We start from the raw sequence: 17,267 nt of genomic DNA on the forward strand, positions 1-17,267 counted from the left end.
TTTTTCGGTTTAAGTACCACCAAGATTAGGATTCTTGTGTATTCTTCCAGCCACTTTCTTTACTGATTTCCAAAATCCATTCCTTTTCATGATGTCCAATGTTAGAGCATGAATTTGCTCCTGATCTTGAGCAGCTGCACTGGTGAATCTTCTAGCCCAATCTTTGCCACCTCTTGCCTAAATCAAGGACAGTGAATTCAATATTTGAATGGACAGGACCAAATGCAAAGGATAAGACTTTCTAGATCGAGAAGATCTTTCTAGGGTGTTTTCTTTTGTTTAAATGTGTATGTTTTTTCACTGTTTTTAAGCATTTGAATGTTCAAGTCATTCAGAATCTGTGGCACACCTGATAGCTGTCGAAGACTGATGGTGGTGGCATCTGCTGTCTTTGCATTTGGTCACTTCACTTCCACCTTCCAGCCCTGCCATTGCATAATGCTGCCATGCTGGGCCTCACCATTATGGTTTGTGATAGACTTGAGCAGCTGTGTACAAGTATTTGGTTCATACTTTAGCTGTAAGCATCGGCAGCTTTCCCAGCAGCAGGTCCATTGCCATTTCCTTTCCAGGAGTTGGCAGTTTGACTCTATATTGGTAACTTAGTAGTTATTATAAGATTGAGAATATTCCAGTTCTGCAAAATGGAAATTAATATTGTAAAATATTTCGCATACCATTTTTTAATTTTTCGATTTCCCCTATACCCCCTCCATATGTTGGAGAAGGGTTAAGAAAGATCTCATGATTAGTTTATCACCTCCAGCTTTCAAAAGGTGCCATTCATATTTCAGGTATCATTGGATTTCTCAATAAGAAGTGTCCTATCTCGCATTCATACATGCAGCTTAGTAATTTCAAAACTCAACTTGGGCTTTTAATCTGCTGTTACAGCAAATTGCAATCATAAACTTTTTTTGCTGTTACTTTTCAAAGATTTTACCTCCATGTAATAGTTATTTTATTATGCATGATACTGTTTCAAAAATGTTACATTACAGTTCCTGTAAATAACAGCTGAAATTTTAAGTCATCTAAATATATAGAATATTGAGCATATGCAAAATTTATTGAAAGCAAATGCTCAATTTCATCCAGTTTGATGAGATAATTGAATGTCTACAGTTGTAATGATTTTTGTATACCTAGATGTTCCAAAGCTCCTAAAAGCCCACAGTAAAAGATTGTTGTTCAGTCACTTGTTCCTTTCTATGGCTCGTAGCGCATTGGGCAGCAACCTTGCCGTTTCTTTAGAATCTTTGTCTGTTTTATGAAGCTGAGTTGTTAGTTTGGTGCTCAACTTAGCAGGGATGAAAAGCATGCAAGGTGGAACCTGGGACCTTTCGCCTCTGAGTCCAGTGCGGATGCCACTACATTACCTGTGGCAAATTATGGATCTTAGTCTTTGATTAAATTAAATTCTTAAAAATAATCCTGAATTTAGCTGCCATTTCCTTTGAACATGAAACATTTGAGGAGTGGGTTGCTTTTCCAAGTAAGATTTTTCATTGGACAATGTTTTAATGCCATTCCATTGGCAACATATTAAATAAATCTTTTTGTTTTTTTAGCCCTCTATTAATACAACAAATATAGAAACGTTGTTGGTGGCCACAGACCAGGCAGAGAGGATAGTGGAACCTCCTGAAAATATTCAAGAAAAAGTGGCATTCATCTTCAACAACCTCTCACAGTCGAATATGACACAGAAGGTGGGTATTCCGAGGTGTCGTATCTGTTTTATTCTTAACTGTTTTATCACTTATTGATATTCTTAGAAAACTTGTGCTTGAGAACGCTTAGTCTCTATTAAATAGTTTTTCCAGCAAACAGACTGACTTCAGTCTCTTGCAACCACTGGATATTTAAATACCTTGAATATTTAGCAGTGCACTATTTAAATTGAGTTTAGTTTCAAATAAATGCCAACTGAGTTGTTGCTGATGTATATCATCCAACTCAGCTCGGTGGCATTAATTAAATCAAAGCTAAAAGTATTTCTGTTTGCAATCAAAGCAGAAGCTGTAAGCATTGATGACTGCCCATTGGTATCTGTGGTGATAAAAAAGACCTAATGGGCTTCTTAATTTCACCCTATAGTTTTAATCAAATCTGGTCAAACCATCGAGTGACATTAATAAGCCCATTAATTAATTACCTACTTAAATGATCTGATGTGGGAACTATATTAAACATTTAGCAGGAAAATGTTTTGCTATGCCAGAGTACATTAGGACTCAAATCTTCCAGATTCTGAAATCCTTGTTGAAATATTTGTATAGGTGATATTTCTGTAATCCACAGAAAATGATGGTTCAAAAGATAATAAATTTGTAAGCTTGGGCCTTGCTTTTTAGTAGGATGGCTTTCTTTTGTGTATTCCTCCTGTTCCCATTGTTTCATCTCAGTAGTCAACTGTCAACAACCTTATTGAGAACTCAAATGCATCAAATACAATCAATTAATTTTGTGGTTCAATGACTTAGTGATTTGCAGCATTTTGTGGTTGGAGAAAAAATATTGATGACTCCTCTTTTAACTTTGATTCGTAGAGTCATACACTGCTATAGCACAGAAATGGTCCATCTACTCTGAGCAGAACCATTAATCTGCCTGGTCCCATTGATCTGCACCCGGACCATAGCCTTCCATACCTGTCCCATCCATGTATCTATCCAAATTTCTCTTAAATTTTGAAATCAACCCCACATCCACCACTTGCGCTGGCAGCTCGTTCCACACTTTCACCACCCTTTGAGTGAAGAAGCTCCCCCTCTTGTTCCCCTTAAACTTATCACCTTTCACTCTTAACCCATGACCTCTAGTAGACTCACCCAACCTCAGTGTCTATACCCCTCATAATATTAAATACTATCTTCAGTTTTCTACTTTCTAGTGAATAAAGTCTTAACCTATTCAACCTTTTGTCTGTAACTCAGCTCCTCAAGTTCCGGCAACATCTTCGTAAATTTCTCTGTATTCTTTCAATTTTATTGACATCTTTCCTGTGGGTAGGTGCCCAAAACTGCACACAATACTCCAAATTAGGCCTCACCAACATTTTGTATAACTTCAACATAACTTCCTGTTTCTGTACTCAATACTTTGATTTATGAAGGCCAATGTGCCAAAAGCTCTTTCTGGCCCAGCTGTCTATGACACTAGTTTCAAGGAATTATGGATCTCTACTCCCAGATTCCTCTGTTCTGCTGCACTCCTCAGTTCCCTACAGCTCACTGGGTTGGACGTCCCAAAGTGCAATACCTCACACTGGTCTGCATTAAATTCCGTCTGCCATTTTTCCAGCTGGTTCAGATCCCGCTGCAGACTTTGATAGTGTTCCTTGAGGTCCACTGCACCCCCAATCTTGGTGTCATCTGAAAATTTGCTGATCTAGTTCACTACTTTTATCATCCAGATCGTTGTTATAAATGACAAACAGCTACGGACCCAGCATTGAACTTGCCAGCAAAGCTGATATTTGTTTAAGAGCAGGATGCTCTGATTGTCACAGGAATTAAATATTTTGAAGATGTTAATCAATCCTTTGGTCACCTACTCAGATGACACTCTTAGCTTCAATGCCAAACTGCAATATTTCTCAACTTTAGATTGTACCCTTGCAACTAATGTATAAATGATGTCCTATTAATTTGTGGTGTTACAGGTGGAGGAACTGAAGGAGACCGTGAAGGATGAGTTTATGCCCTGGGTATCTCAATATTTGGTTATGAAGCGGGTTAGCATTGAACCAAACTTTCACAGTCTGTATTCAAACTTTATGGACACCTTAAAAAACCTAGAGTTTAACAAAATGGTGCTCTCTGAAACATACAGAAACATCAAGGTAAGATTTGTAGAAGTATGAACGTTGAGGTTTTATTTTCATCTGTGTCCGTTAACATTGCAAACTGTCCTTTTTTCCCCCATATGTACATTTTGCCAATGTAGAGTAACTGTTCATAATACAATACATCACAAGTTGGGAAGCCGTTAAACCCAAGATCCATTAACCTATAGATCTGTATAGGTGTTAAACATTATTCCCCTCGGTGTATTAATGCATTATAGTGTAATAATTGGCAGAGCATTTCCTCATATGGTTTATTCAAGTGATCTAAGTGATGCATTTTTAGAGGCTATTTGGCACATTAAAGTGCTAAATTAATTTTAAGACTGAGTAATAATTAAGGTATTTTAATTTGGGTGTTAAATATCAATTGACTAGTTGCAGCCCTGTTTTAGCAATTTCTCTTGGCTATTTTAGGTACTGTTAACTTCAGACAAGGCTGCAGCAAACTTCTCAGACCGATCATTGTTGAAGAACCTGGGGCACTGGTTGGGCATGATCACCTTGGCCAAAAATAAACCCATTTTGCATATTGTAAGTGCTATCACATAGTCGATCAATTATATTTGAGTCTATTTTGGTGTTGAAGAGTTTTTAGTTGTTGAATTAGCCTATAACATTTAGGTGGTCTTGTTTTTATTTTTACATTCATTTCGTACATAGGATCTGGATGTGAAATCATTGCTGCTGGAAGCTTACATAAAAGGTCAGCAGGAGATGCTCTATGTTGTCCCTTTCGTTGCCAAAGTTTTAGAGTCCAGCGTTAGGAGTATGGTAAGTTTAAAAAAAAATTATTACAGTTAGATAGAAGTGACTTCTCAGTCCTAAGAAAGATTTGATAAAATTCTGATGCAGTTCTGCTGTTAGAGTAAATATGACAATACTCAAGTTCTTGTTTGCACTGGCTCCTTGTGAGCTTGATGATTGTCTTACTTGTAGCTGTTACTTACCCCGTAACTGGGTTGCCAAACCAGCAGAAATGGACCACTTAGTTGGAGTCTGGTTTAACAGAAGCTAATAAAGTTTTTTTGAAGATAAGTAACACAGTACTCTAATCGTAAGGATATAAATGCAACAGGTTAGCAATGATAAAACACACACATACACAGAACTAGGGTAATAGGAATTAACCAAGCTCTATCGCAGTCTAGGGGTAAAATGATCAGTCTCAAGTGACGCAGAGTTCAGTTCAATTTAGTACAGTTCGCAGTAATCGCTGTTGTGCAGTTGGAGAGAGAGCGATATTCAAATCTGATTCAGCAGACCTTTGATGTTCTTCGCAGTTAGCTTTCGGGCGAACCCTTTTAATGTCTTCTGTGGTCACCGACTGTGACCCCTCCGTTCCGGATACGACCGTTCTTCCGCGATGAACCCGGCACCGAGGCAAGGGCGGACACACACACCAGGTTCCCGCCGATTGTACCTTTTTACCCTGTCAGTCTATGGTCGGTTCCCTCGAACCAGACCTCCAACTTCCACCAACTTGTGGGGGCACACCGCTCTTCCAGGGTCTCGTGGTGTGTGTCGTGCCTTAGCGAACCTGTTCTTTTTATCCCCCTGCTGGGGTATCGCCTGTCCATCAAACTTCAAACAGTTCAGGTTCAAAGCAACCGGTCTCTCAATATTCTGAAATGTGTTTCTTTCTCGTTAATCTCTCTCTTCTCTCTTATTAGCATGTTGAATGTTTCTCCATTGTTTCCCTTATCTCTCTCATCAGCATCAATCTTCTGATAACTTGGTTTGTCGTCACATAGCAAACTAGACACTACTCTTCAATTTCAGCAGCAGATGAAACACTGGTAACAAAGTTATTGGGCAACTTTTAAAATCCAACAAAAGGCAACTAAAAAAGCTATAAGAAGGGAAGAAATGCAAAATGAGGGCAAACTAGCCAATAATATAAAGCAGGATGCCAAAAGTCTGTTCAGTATATAAGGAGTAAAAGGGAGGTAAGAGTTAATATTGGACCACTGGAAAATTTTGCTGGTGACGTAGGAATGGTGGCAAAGAAATGGCATATGAACTTGATGAGTACTTTGCATGCACCTTCGTTGTTGAGTGGAAGATACTAGTAGTGTGCCAGAGGTCCGTGAATGTCAGGGAGCAGGAGTGAGTCCCATTGCTATTACAAAGGAAAAAGGCAACTTGTAAGGTTTTAAGGTGGGTAAGTCAACTGGACTAGATTGACTACATCCCAGAGTCCTGAGAGAGGTTGCTGAAGGGATAGCAGATGCTTTACACAAAATAATCTGCAGATGCTGGGATCAAAGCAACACTTACAGTGCGTTGGAGGAACTCAGCAGGTCGGGCAGCGTCAGTGGAAATGATGAGTCGACGTTCCGGCCCGAAACGTCGACTCATCGTTTCCACTGATGCTGCCCGACCTGCTGAGTTCCTCCAGCGTACTAAAAGATAGCAGATGCTTCTTTCAAGGATCACTTGATTCTGTCATGGTCCCAGAGGACTGGGAGATTGCTCTTCCCAAAGAGTGGAGGGCAAAAGAAAGGAAATTATATGCCTGTTAGCCTGACCTCAGTGGTTGGGAAAGTGTTGGGGTCTATTGTTAATGATGAAGTTTCGGGGTACTTCGAGACTAATGATAAAATACACCCTATCCTCCTTATATGCGAGGGATACGTTCCTCGACATTGACGTGTAATGTGAAATGGCATAATGTGAACAATTATTTAAATGGAGAAAATAGGGCTGCGTTCCAGAGGGCTTCCTAAATATGTTTTATCTGTAACTTACTCACATTTTTATACCAATATGACACAAAAGCAGTACTACAAGACAACGTATGTATTATATTTAATCAATTTAAGGTAATATTCAATGTAATAAATCATAGAAAGTTAACATCCTCTGCTGTACAGTACTCACCAACAGTGGCAGGTGTGTTTGCTCCGGGAAATGAGTGGTTGTTGTGGTGTCGGGCAGCTTTACACGGATAAGGTGGATGGTTGTGGTCGTCAGGATAATATCAAGCACAGCAAGGGATGAAGGAAGACTCTCAGAACTCTTAGAACTGCTAGCAGCAGAATATTACAGCGGTTTGCATAAAGTGGTGAGGGTTGTTTGCTTGGCAGCATTTTGTTTTAAATTTGCTTGAAGGGAAGAAGGGTTGACGGCAGGGAACGACTGAAATGCTGACTCCGTTCTAAGCTTGGGTCTAAGTCCATCGCCATTTGTGCCAAGTGTTCCGACTTCCACCATTCCCTCACCGTTGGTAAACTCCCGGGATTTTCAAAATCGTTTGGTTGCTTGCAGCATCTGAGAGATAGTTCGCCGTAAAAAAAAATACATACGCCTTGAATGTGGATTACACCTTGGTGGAGTGGTTGAATCAGCGATGTTGTGTTAAGCGGCAGGAAATGCACTGTTATGTTAGGATGAATGCTGTCCAAATATTTAGGATGGGCTGGCGCATTGTCAAGCGACAAAAGAACTTTAAAGGCAAGATTCTGTTCCCGACAGTAGCGTCCCACAGCTGTGTTACCTTCAGCTGATGCTGCACTGTTTATAATTTTCAAGTGTTAAAGCAGTTCTCTGCCGCTCTGCTGACGGCCCAAGACATGACATTGGACGCTTAGGAGGCATAATTAAATATTTCAAGCACAAAATCACTGCACCGTAGGTAAAACCAACAGAAGTTTAAGATTGTGCATCCACATCTTGCCAAAACCAATGCGAGAGTGGCGAGGGAGAGATTGTGAGGCGCGTGCACCTGACTTGTAATGGCGGGAAAGCGGTGCTTCTCATCCCAACAGTGAGATGGTGAGGTGTGCGCACGTGACTTGTATTGGCGGGAAGGCAGTGCTGCTCACATAACTGTGAATTTTGGACGCATATAACGAGATGTTGTTAAAAATGGGGTCCTCGTGAATCCACATACTCTGAAGACACATATAACGAGGATAGGGTGTAAGTCAAAGTCAGCGTGCTTTCTGTGAAGGGAAATCCTGCCTGACAAATCTGTAGAGTTCTTTGAGGAAGTAATGAGCAGGATGGACAAAGGAGCAATGGATGTCATTTACTTGAATTTTCAGAAGGCATTTGATGAGGTGCCACACAGGAGGCTGCTTATCCAGGAAAGAATCTGAAATGGATAGCGGAATGGTTGACAGGCAGGAGGCAGCGATGAGAATAAAAGGAGCCTTTTCTGGTTGGCTGCCAGTGACTAGTGCTGTTACCCGGGCCAGTATTGGGACCACTACTTTTCACATTGTTTGCCAATGATTTGGATAATGGAATTGATGGCTTTCTGGCAAAGTCTGTGAATGATACAAAGATACTTGGAGGGGTAAGTAGTGCTGAGGAAGCAATGCGATTGCAGCATGACTTGGACAAACTGGAAGAATGGGCCAAAAAAGTGGCAAATGGAATACGGTGTTGGGGAATGTATGATAATGCATTTTGGTAAAAGGAACAATAGTGTGGACTATTATCTAAATGGGAAGAAGGTTCAAACATCAGAGGTACAAAGGGACTTGGGAGTCCTTGTGCAAGATTCCCAGAAGGTTAATTTACAGGTTGAGTCTGTGGTAAAGAAGGCAAAAGCAATGTTGGCGTTTATTTCAAGGGGAATAGAATATAAAAGCAAGGAGATAATGCTGAAAGTTTATAAGACATTAGTGAGACTGTACTTGGAGTGTTGTTACCAGTTTTGGGCCCCACATCTCAGAAGATGTGCTGTCATTGGAGAGAGTCCAGGGTAGGTTCATAAGATTGATTCTGAGAATGAAGGAGTTAACATGTGAGGAGCGTTTGGCAGCTTTGGGCCTGTACTCACCGAAATTTAGAAGCATGGGGATCTCATTGAAACCTACTGAATGTTGAAAGGACTAAATTAGATGGATGTGGGGAGGATGTTTCTTATGGTGGGGGTATCCAGAACTGGAGGGCTCAGCCTCAAAATTGAGGGGCGACCTTTTAGAACAGAGGTAAGGAGGAATTTTTTTTTTAGCTAGAGAATAGTGAATCTGTGGAACGCTCTGCCACAGACTGCTGTGGAGGCCAAATCCATGGGTACGGTGGTGCTAGAAAGTTCATGAACCCTTTAGAACTTTCTTTCTGCATAAATATGACCTAAACTGTGATCTCCAGGCAAGTCCTAAAACTAGATAAAGAGAACCCAATTAAATAAGTAACATTAAAAAAATTATACTTATTGAGAAAGATGATCCACATGTATTTGTTGGGAAAGGTATGTGAATCTTTGCTTTCAGTAACTGGTTTGACCCCCTTGCACAGCAATAATTTAAACGAAACATTTCTGGTAACACACATCAAAGTTGCTGGTGAACGCAGCAGGCCAGGCAGCATCTCTAGGAGGAGGTACAGTCAACGTTATGGGCCGAGACTCTTTGAAGGGTCTTGGCCCGAAACGTCGACTGTACCTCTTCCTAGAGATGCTGCCTGGCCTGCTGCGTTCACCAGCAACTTTGATGTGTGTTGCTTGAATTTCCAGCATCTGCAGAATTCCTCATGGAAACATTTCTGATAACTGTTGATCAGTCCTGCATGTCAGCTTGGAGAAATTTTAGGCCATTCCTCCTTATAAAACTACTTCAACTCTTGAATGTTGGTGGGCTTCCTTGCATGAACTGCTTGCTTCAGGTCATTCCTCAATAATTGTATAGGATTAAGGTCAGCCTTTCCAAAACATTAATTTCTTCTTTTTAAACCATTCTGTTGTTGATTTACCATGATGGAATGGCGGAGCAGAATTGGGCCATGTAGCCCATCAAGTCTGCTTCGCCATTTCATCACGGCCCCGTGTCCCTTCGTGTCTTGACCAATCAAGAATCTAATATCCTAGGTGCTGCTGTGAACAGTGAGGAAAGTTGATCAAAACTACAGGGAATTATTTGACAAGGTAGATAATTGGAGTGGGGATTGGCAATTGTTCAATCCAGGTAAGTGTGAGGTGCTGAATTTTAGAAAGTCAGTCATGTCTTGTATAGTGAATTGTAGTGCCCCGGGATGTGTTGTGGGACAGAGGAGTATAGGCACATATTCATTGAAATTGGAAGCATGGATGAACAGGGTAGTGGTGAAGATATATGGTATGTTGTCCTTCAGTCAAGACATGGAATGTATGGTGTAGTTGAACAAGATGTTCATGAGACCGCCCTTGGAGTATTGTGTATCCTGGCACCCTATTGTAAGAAAGATGTAATTAAATTAAAAAGATAATTTACAAGGATGTTGCTTGGTCTTCGTGTCCTGAGTTAAAGAGAGAGATAGAGGTAGGCTAATAGTTGATTTCCTCGGATGTTTGACTGAGGAGTTGGCAATATAGAAGTATTTAAAATTGTGAGCGAATAGATAGGGTGAATGCAAACAGCCTTCTGAGAGATAGGGAACCAAAAACTAGTGGGCATAGATTCAAGGTAAGAGGGAAAAATTGAAAAGGTACCTGAGGGGCAACTTCATTGCACTGAGGGTGTTGCATTCATGGAACTAGCTGCTGGAGAAAGTAGTTGAGGCGGGTACAATAACACTCAAAAGACGTTTGGATTAGTCTCTGATAGGAAAGGGGCCAAATGTTTGCAACTGGGATTAACTTAGGTTGGCACTTTGATCAGCATGGACAAGGTGGGCAGAAGGGCCATTTCCATACATTGTTACTGATTCTGACTCTGTCTTGTTTATGCTGTAGCACCAAGCATTTACCTTGTGCCGTAATGTATTTGGACTGCAGAATTCATCCCATCGAACATGAATTCAGCATATAATGCACTTGTGTTGATACCAAAAGGGCTCCGTTTAGTCCAGAACCCTTCAACTTCTCTGATAATCTTAAATAGATGTAAATAAATAGGCTGAGATGAGCACAATCTTCTGACAGCTGTAGACTATTCATAATTATAATATAAGGTATTAATTCATTGGTGTTAGTAAATCAACTAAGTATTAATGAAATAACAGGATGAGAGGGAGCTGTATCAGTGTTATTTTTTTAAAGTTAACATTGTTCCTGTCTAAAACAAGGCAGTAAATCTTTTTGTCTCCACATCAGTAATGGAGAGGTAGTTGATACACTTTGAAGTGTGTGAGCAGTTTATCTAACAAACTAAAACTAATGCAGAATAAGTCTCTAAATGAAAGCTGTAGATTCTGAGGCTAAATTTGTAACTGAAATTTGGCCCACTTTTAATATTCAGCTACGTTAACCTAATTAATATAGTGTATAATTATTTCTGGACTGGGTGAGACAATTCCTGTACTTACTGAAGTTTAAAAGAACGAGCGGGTTCGTCTCTCTGAAAGCTGTTGACTATTGAAAGGCCTGGATAGAACATAGAACTTGGATATTTACAGCACGTTACAGGCCCTTCAGCCCACAATGTTGTGCCAACCATGTAACCTACTCTAGAGACTGCCTAGAATTTCCCTTGTGCATAGCCCTCTATTTTTGTAAGCTCCATGTACCTATCTAAAAGGCTCTTATTGTATCCACTTCCACCATCATCGCCGGCAGTGCATTCCACGGACCCACCACTCTCTGTGTGAAAAAGTACCCCTGATATCCCCTCGGTACCCATTTCCAAGCACCTTAAAACTATGTCCCCTCGTGTTATCCTTTTCAGCCCTGGGAAAAAGCCTCTGGCTATCCACACAATCAGTGCCCCTCATCATCTTATATACCTCTATCAGGTCACCTCTCATCCCCCATCACTCCAAGGAGAAAAGACCAAGTTGACTCAACCTATTTTCATGCTCTCCAATCCAGGCAACATCCTTGTAAATCTTCTGTGCACTCTCTCTCTATAGTATCCACATCCTTCCGGTAGTGAGGTGACCAGAACTGAACACAGTACTCCAAGTGGGGTCTGACCAAGGTCTTGTATAGCTGTAACATTACCTCACATCTCTTGAACTCAGTCCCATGGTTGATGAATGCCAACACACCATACGCCTTCTTGACAAGACTGTCAACCTCTGCAGCAGCTTTAAATGTCCTATGGAAATGGACCCCAAGATCTCTCAGATCCTTCACACTGCCAAGGGTCTTACCATTTATATTATATTCCTTCTTCAAATTGGACCGACCAAAATGAACCACTTCGGGTTGAAGTCCATCTGCCACTTCTCAGCCCAGTTCTGCATCCTATGGATGTCCTGCTGTAAACTCTGACAACCCCCTAGACTATCCACAACACCCAACCTTTGTGTCATCAGCAAATTTACAAACCTACCCTTCTACTTCTTTATCCAGGTCATTTATAAAAACCGCAGAGGAGGGGTCCCAGAACAGATCCCTGCGGAACACCACTGCTCACCGATCTCCATGCAGGAGGTGACTTGTGCTTCTCCCACTCATACTGCACTATGAAATCAATCATATTACGATCACTGTCTCCTAGTTCCTTAATGTTAAGCCTGATAAGATATGGGTTATTATACAACACCCAATTTTAGATAGTCTTTCTCCAAGTAGGCTCGAGCACAAGCACTCTAAAACGCCATCTCATAGGCATTCAACAAATTCCCTCTTTTGTAATCCGACACCAACCTGATTTTCCCAACCCTCTTGCATAATTGAAGACCCCCATCACAATTGTGTCTTTACCCTTACTACATGCCTTTTCCGGCTCCCTTTGCAATCTCAACTCCATGTTTTGTTTACTACTTGGAGGCCTATATATGATTCCTATGATTTTTTTTAACCCTTACAGTTTCTTAAATCCACCCACAGAGATTCAGCATTTTCTGACCCTATGTCACCTCTTTCTATGATGCAATTCCATCTCTCAGCAACAGACCCACACCACTGCCTATGCCTTCCTCCCTGTCCTTTCAATACAAAGTATATCCTTTGACATTAAGCTCCCAACTGTGGCCTTCTTTTAGCCACGATCCAGTGATGCCCACAACATCACACTGTCTAACCTATCTCTAATTATACCACAAGTTAGTCCAGGATAGCGTGGACATGGAGAGGATGTTTCCTATACTGGGAGAGTGTAGGATCATAGGGCACAGCCTCAGAATACAGGGATGTCCCTTTAGAACAAAGATGAGGAATTTTTTTTAGCCAGAGGGTGGTGAATCTGCACAGACACCAGTGGAGGCCAAGTCATTGGGTATATTTAAAGTGGAGGTTATTGATTAGTAAGGGTGTCAAAGGTGATGTAACCATATAACAATGACAACACGGAAACAGGCCATCTTGGCCCTTCTAGTCCGTGCCGAACTCTTACTCTCACCTAGTCTCACCGACCTGCACTCAGCCCATAACCCTCCATTCCTTTCCTGTCCATATAGCTGTCCAGCTTAACTTTAAACAACAACATCGAACTTGCCTCAACCACTTCTGCTGGAAGCTTGTTCCACACATCCACCACTCTCTGAGTAAAGAAGTTCCCCCTCATGTTACCCCCTAAACTTTTGCCCTTTAACTCTCAACTCATGTCCTCTTGTTTGAATCTCCCCCACTCTCAATGGAAAAAGCCTATCCATGTCAACTCTATCTATCCCTCTCATAATCTTAAATACCTCTATCAAGTCTCCCCTCGACCTTCTATGTTCCAAAGAATAAAGACCCAACTTGTTCAACCTTTCTCTGTAACTGAGGTGATGAAACCCAGGTAACATTCTAGTAAACCTTCTCTGTACTCTCTCTATTTTGTTGACACCTTGCCTATAATTTGGTGACCAAAACTGTACACAGTACTCCAAATTTGGCCTCACCAATGCCTTGTACAATTTCAACATTACATCCCAACTTCTATTCTCAATGCTCTGATTTATAAAGTCTAGCATACCAAAAGCTTTCTTCACCACCCTATCCACATGAGATTCAAACTTCAGGGAACTATGCACCATTATTCCTAGATCCCTCTGTTCTACTGCATTCCTCAATGCCCTACCATTTACCATGTATGTCCTATTTTGATTAGTCCTACTAAAGTGTAGCACCTCACATTTATCAGCATTAAACTCCATCTGCCATCTTCCAGCCCACTCTTCTAACTGGCCTAAATCTCTCTGCAAGCTTTGAAAACCTACTTCATTATCCACAACTCCACCTATCTTAGTATCATCTGCATACTTACTCCATCATCCAAATCATTAATGTATATGACAAATAACATTGAACCCAGTACAGTTCCCTGAGGCACACCACTAGTCACTGGCCTCCAATCTGACAAACAGTTTTCCACCTCCACTCTCTGGCATCTCCCACCCAGCCACTGCTGAATCCGTTTTACTACTTCAATATTAATACCTAACGATTGAACCTTCCTAACCAACCTTCCGTGTGGGACCTTGTCAAAGTCCTTACTGAAGTCCATATAGACAACATCCACCGCTTTACCCTGGTCAACATTCCTAGTAACCTCTTCAAAAATGCAATGAGATTAGTCAAACATGACCTTCCACGCACAAATCCACATTGACTGTTCCTAATCAGACCCTGTCTATCTAGATAATTATATATACCATCTTTAAGAATACTTTCCATCAATTTACCCACCACTGACGTCAAATTCACAGGCCGATAATTGCTAGGTTTACTCTTAGAAGACTTTTTAAACAATGGAACAACATGAGCAATTCGCCAATCCTCCAGCACCATCCCTGTTTCTAATGACATTTGAAATATTTCTGTCAGAGCCCCTGCTATTTCCACACTAACTTCCCTCAATGTCCTAAGGTATATCCTGTCAGGACCCGGAGACTTATCCACTTTTACATTTTTAAAAGCTCCAGTACTGCTTCTTTAATCATCATAGTTTCCATTATTTTAATCATTCCGTTTCCCTTATCTTACACAATTCAATATCCTTCTCCGTAGTGAATACCGAAGAAAAGAAATTGTTAAGAATCTCCCCCATCTCTTTTGGCTCCGCACATAGCCGTCCACTCTGATTCTCTCAGGGACCAATTTTAACCCTCACTATCCTTTTGCTATATATATATATATATATAACAATAGAAATCCTTGGGATTTATTTTCACCTTACTGGCCAAAGCAACCTCATATCTTCTTTTAGCTTTTCTAATTTCTTTCTTAAGATTCTTTTTACATTCTTTATATTCCTCGAGCACCTCATTTACTCCATGCTGCCTATATTTATTGTAGCTCTCTTTTTTTTTCTGAACCAAGTTTCCAATATCCCTTGAAAACCATGGCTCTCTCAAATTTTTAACCTTTCCTTTCAACCTAACAGGAACTTAAAGATTCTGTACTCTCAAAATTTCACCTTTAAATGACCTCCATTTCTCTTACATCCTTCCCATAAAACAAATTGTCCCAATCCACTCCTTCTAAATCCTTTCGCATCTCCTCAAAGTTAGCCTCCCTCCAATCAAAAATCTCAACCCTGGGTCCAGATCTATCCTTCTCCATAATTATATTGAAACTAATAGCATTGTGATCACTGGACCCGAAGTGCTCCCCAGCACAAACCTCCATCACCTGACCTATCTTGTTCCCTAACAGGAGATCCAACACTGCCCCTTCTCTCATTGGTACCTCTATGTATTGCTGCAAAAAAACTATCTTCCACACATTTTACAAACTCCAAACCATCCAGCCCTTTTACAGTAGGGGCTTCCCAGTCTATGTGTGGAAAATTAAAATCTCCCACAATCACAACCTTGTGCCCACTACTAATACCTGCTGTCTCCTTACAAATTTGCTTCTCCAATTCTCGCTCCCCATTTGGTGGTCTATAATACACCCCCATAAGAGTTACTGCACCTTTCCCATTCCTCAATTCCACCCAAATAGCCTCCCTAGATGAGCCCTCTAATCTATCCTGCCAGAGCACCGCTGTAATAGTTTCTCTTACAAGCAATGCAACTCCTCCCCCTCTTGTCCCTCTGATTCTATCACACCTGAAGCAATTAAATCCAGGAATATTTAGTTGCCAATCACATCACTCCTGTAACCATGTTTCACTAATAGCTACCACATCATACTTCCAGGTATCAATCCATGCTTTAAGCTCATCCACCTTTCTTATAATGCTCCTAGCATTAAAATAAATGCATTTAAGAAATTTTCCACCTCTTACTCTCTGTTTATCACTAACTGTGCAAACAATTTTACTATTTTCTTTTTCTTCCTTCTTCCCTACATCTGTTCCTACACTCAGGTTCCCTTCCCCCTCTTATCTAGTTTAAATTCACCAGAGCCTCTCTAGCAAACCTACCTGCAAGAATATTTGTCCCCCTCCTGTTTAGATTTAGACCGTCCCGCCGAAACAGGTCCCACCTTCCCTGGAAAACTGCTCAATTATCTGTAAATCTGAAGCCCTCCCTCCTGCATCATGCCTTCAGCCACGTGTTGATCTGTGCTATCTTACTATTTCTAAACCCGCTTGCACGTGGCACTGGTAGCAATGCTGAGATTGCTATCCTGGAGGTCCTGTCCTTTAACGGCGCCTAACTCCCTAAACTCACCTTTCAGGACCTCCACACTCCTCCTACCCACGTCATTGGTCCCTACATGGACCACGACATCCGGCTGCTCACCCTCCCTCTTGAGAATACCGAGAACTCAATCCGAGATATCGCAGACCTTGGCACCAGGGAGGCAACATACCATCCGGGATTCTCGATCTCTTCCACAGAACCTCTTATCTGTCCCCCTAACTATCGAATCCCCTATCACTACTGCTCTCCTGTTTTCCCTCCTTCCCTTCTGAGCTGAGGGTCCAGTCTCCGTGCCAGAGACGCAACCACTGCAACTTGTCCCTGGTAGGTCGTCCCCATCGACAGTATCCAAGATGATATACTTATTATTGGTGGGAACGGCCACAGGGATGCTCTGCTTATTCTGCCTCTTCCCCTTCCCTCTCCTGACAGTCACCCAGCTACTTGTCTCCTGACTCTTACGGGTAACTATCTCCCTGTAACTCCTCTCTATTTCTGCCTCTACCTCCCGAATGATCCGAAGTTCATCCAGCTCCAGCTCCAGTTCCCTAACTCGGTTTGTCAGGAGCTGCAGCTGGATGCACCTTTCGCAGGTGTAGTTATCAGGGACAATTGTGCTCGCCCTGATTTCCCACATCCTGCAAACGGAGCACACAACTGCCCTAACTGCTGCCTCCATTACCCACTCTTAAGGTAATTAGATTTATTAAAGGAACTTACCCAGCCTTACCTCACTTGGAGTGAAGCTCTTCCTCAGCCTCTGCTCGCCGAAGCCTTAGGAGCCAAAGCCTTCCTACTCTGTCTCCCTCTACTCGGTCGCCTGCTCCGTTAATCTGCTCTCTTTTAAATACTCCCGCTATCTCACGGTCTGACTTACACGTGCTTGCGCAGTCGTGCCCCGTTCAACTGCCCAAGAAAATGCAAGACTAATTTTACAACTTTCTGTACCTTCTGGACTCAAATGTTTAGATACACAGTAAGAGTCTGGATTTACTGGCATCTGACCTACAGTCCTTCCACATTG

At 41.5% G+C, this 17,267-nt stretch overlaps 1 protein-coding gene across 7 annotated transcripts in view; it reads left to right on the forward strand.

The window, feature by feature from the left end:
* Positions 1–17,267, forward strand: part of cnot1 (CCR4-NOT transcription complex, subunit 1) — a 238,370-nt gene that overhangs the window by 146,208 nt on the left and 74,895 nt on the right. For all 7 annotated transcript variants that reach the window (XM_063066591.1, XM_063066590.1, XM_063066593.1 and 4 more), the window contains 4 exons: positions 1,572–1,712; positions 3,668–3,847; positions 4,268–4,384; positions 4,514–4,624. In XM_063066591.1, coding sequence (XP_062922661.1) covers positions 1,572–1,712; positions 3,668–3,847; positions 4,268–4,384; positions 4,514–4,624 — 549 coding nt within the window. The remainder of the gene's footprint in view (positions 1–1,571; positions 1,713–3,667; positions 3,848–4,267; positions 4,385–4,513; positions 4,625–17,267) is intronic.

This window comes from Mobula hypostoma, chromosome 14 (assembly GCF_963921235.1).
Source record: "Mobula hypostoma chromosome 14, sMobHyp1.1, whole genome shotgun sequence".
NCBI lineage: Eukaryota > Metazoa > Chordata > Chondrichthyes > Myliobatiformes > Myliobatidae > Mobula > Mobula hypostoma.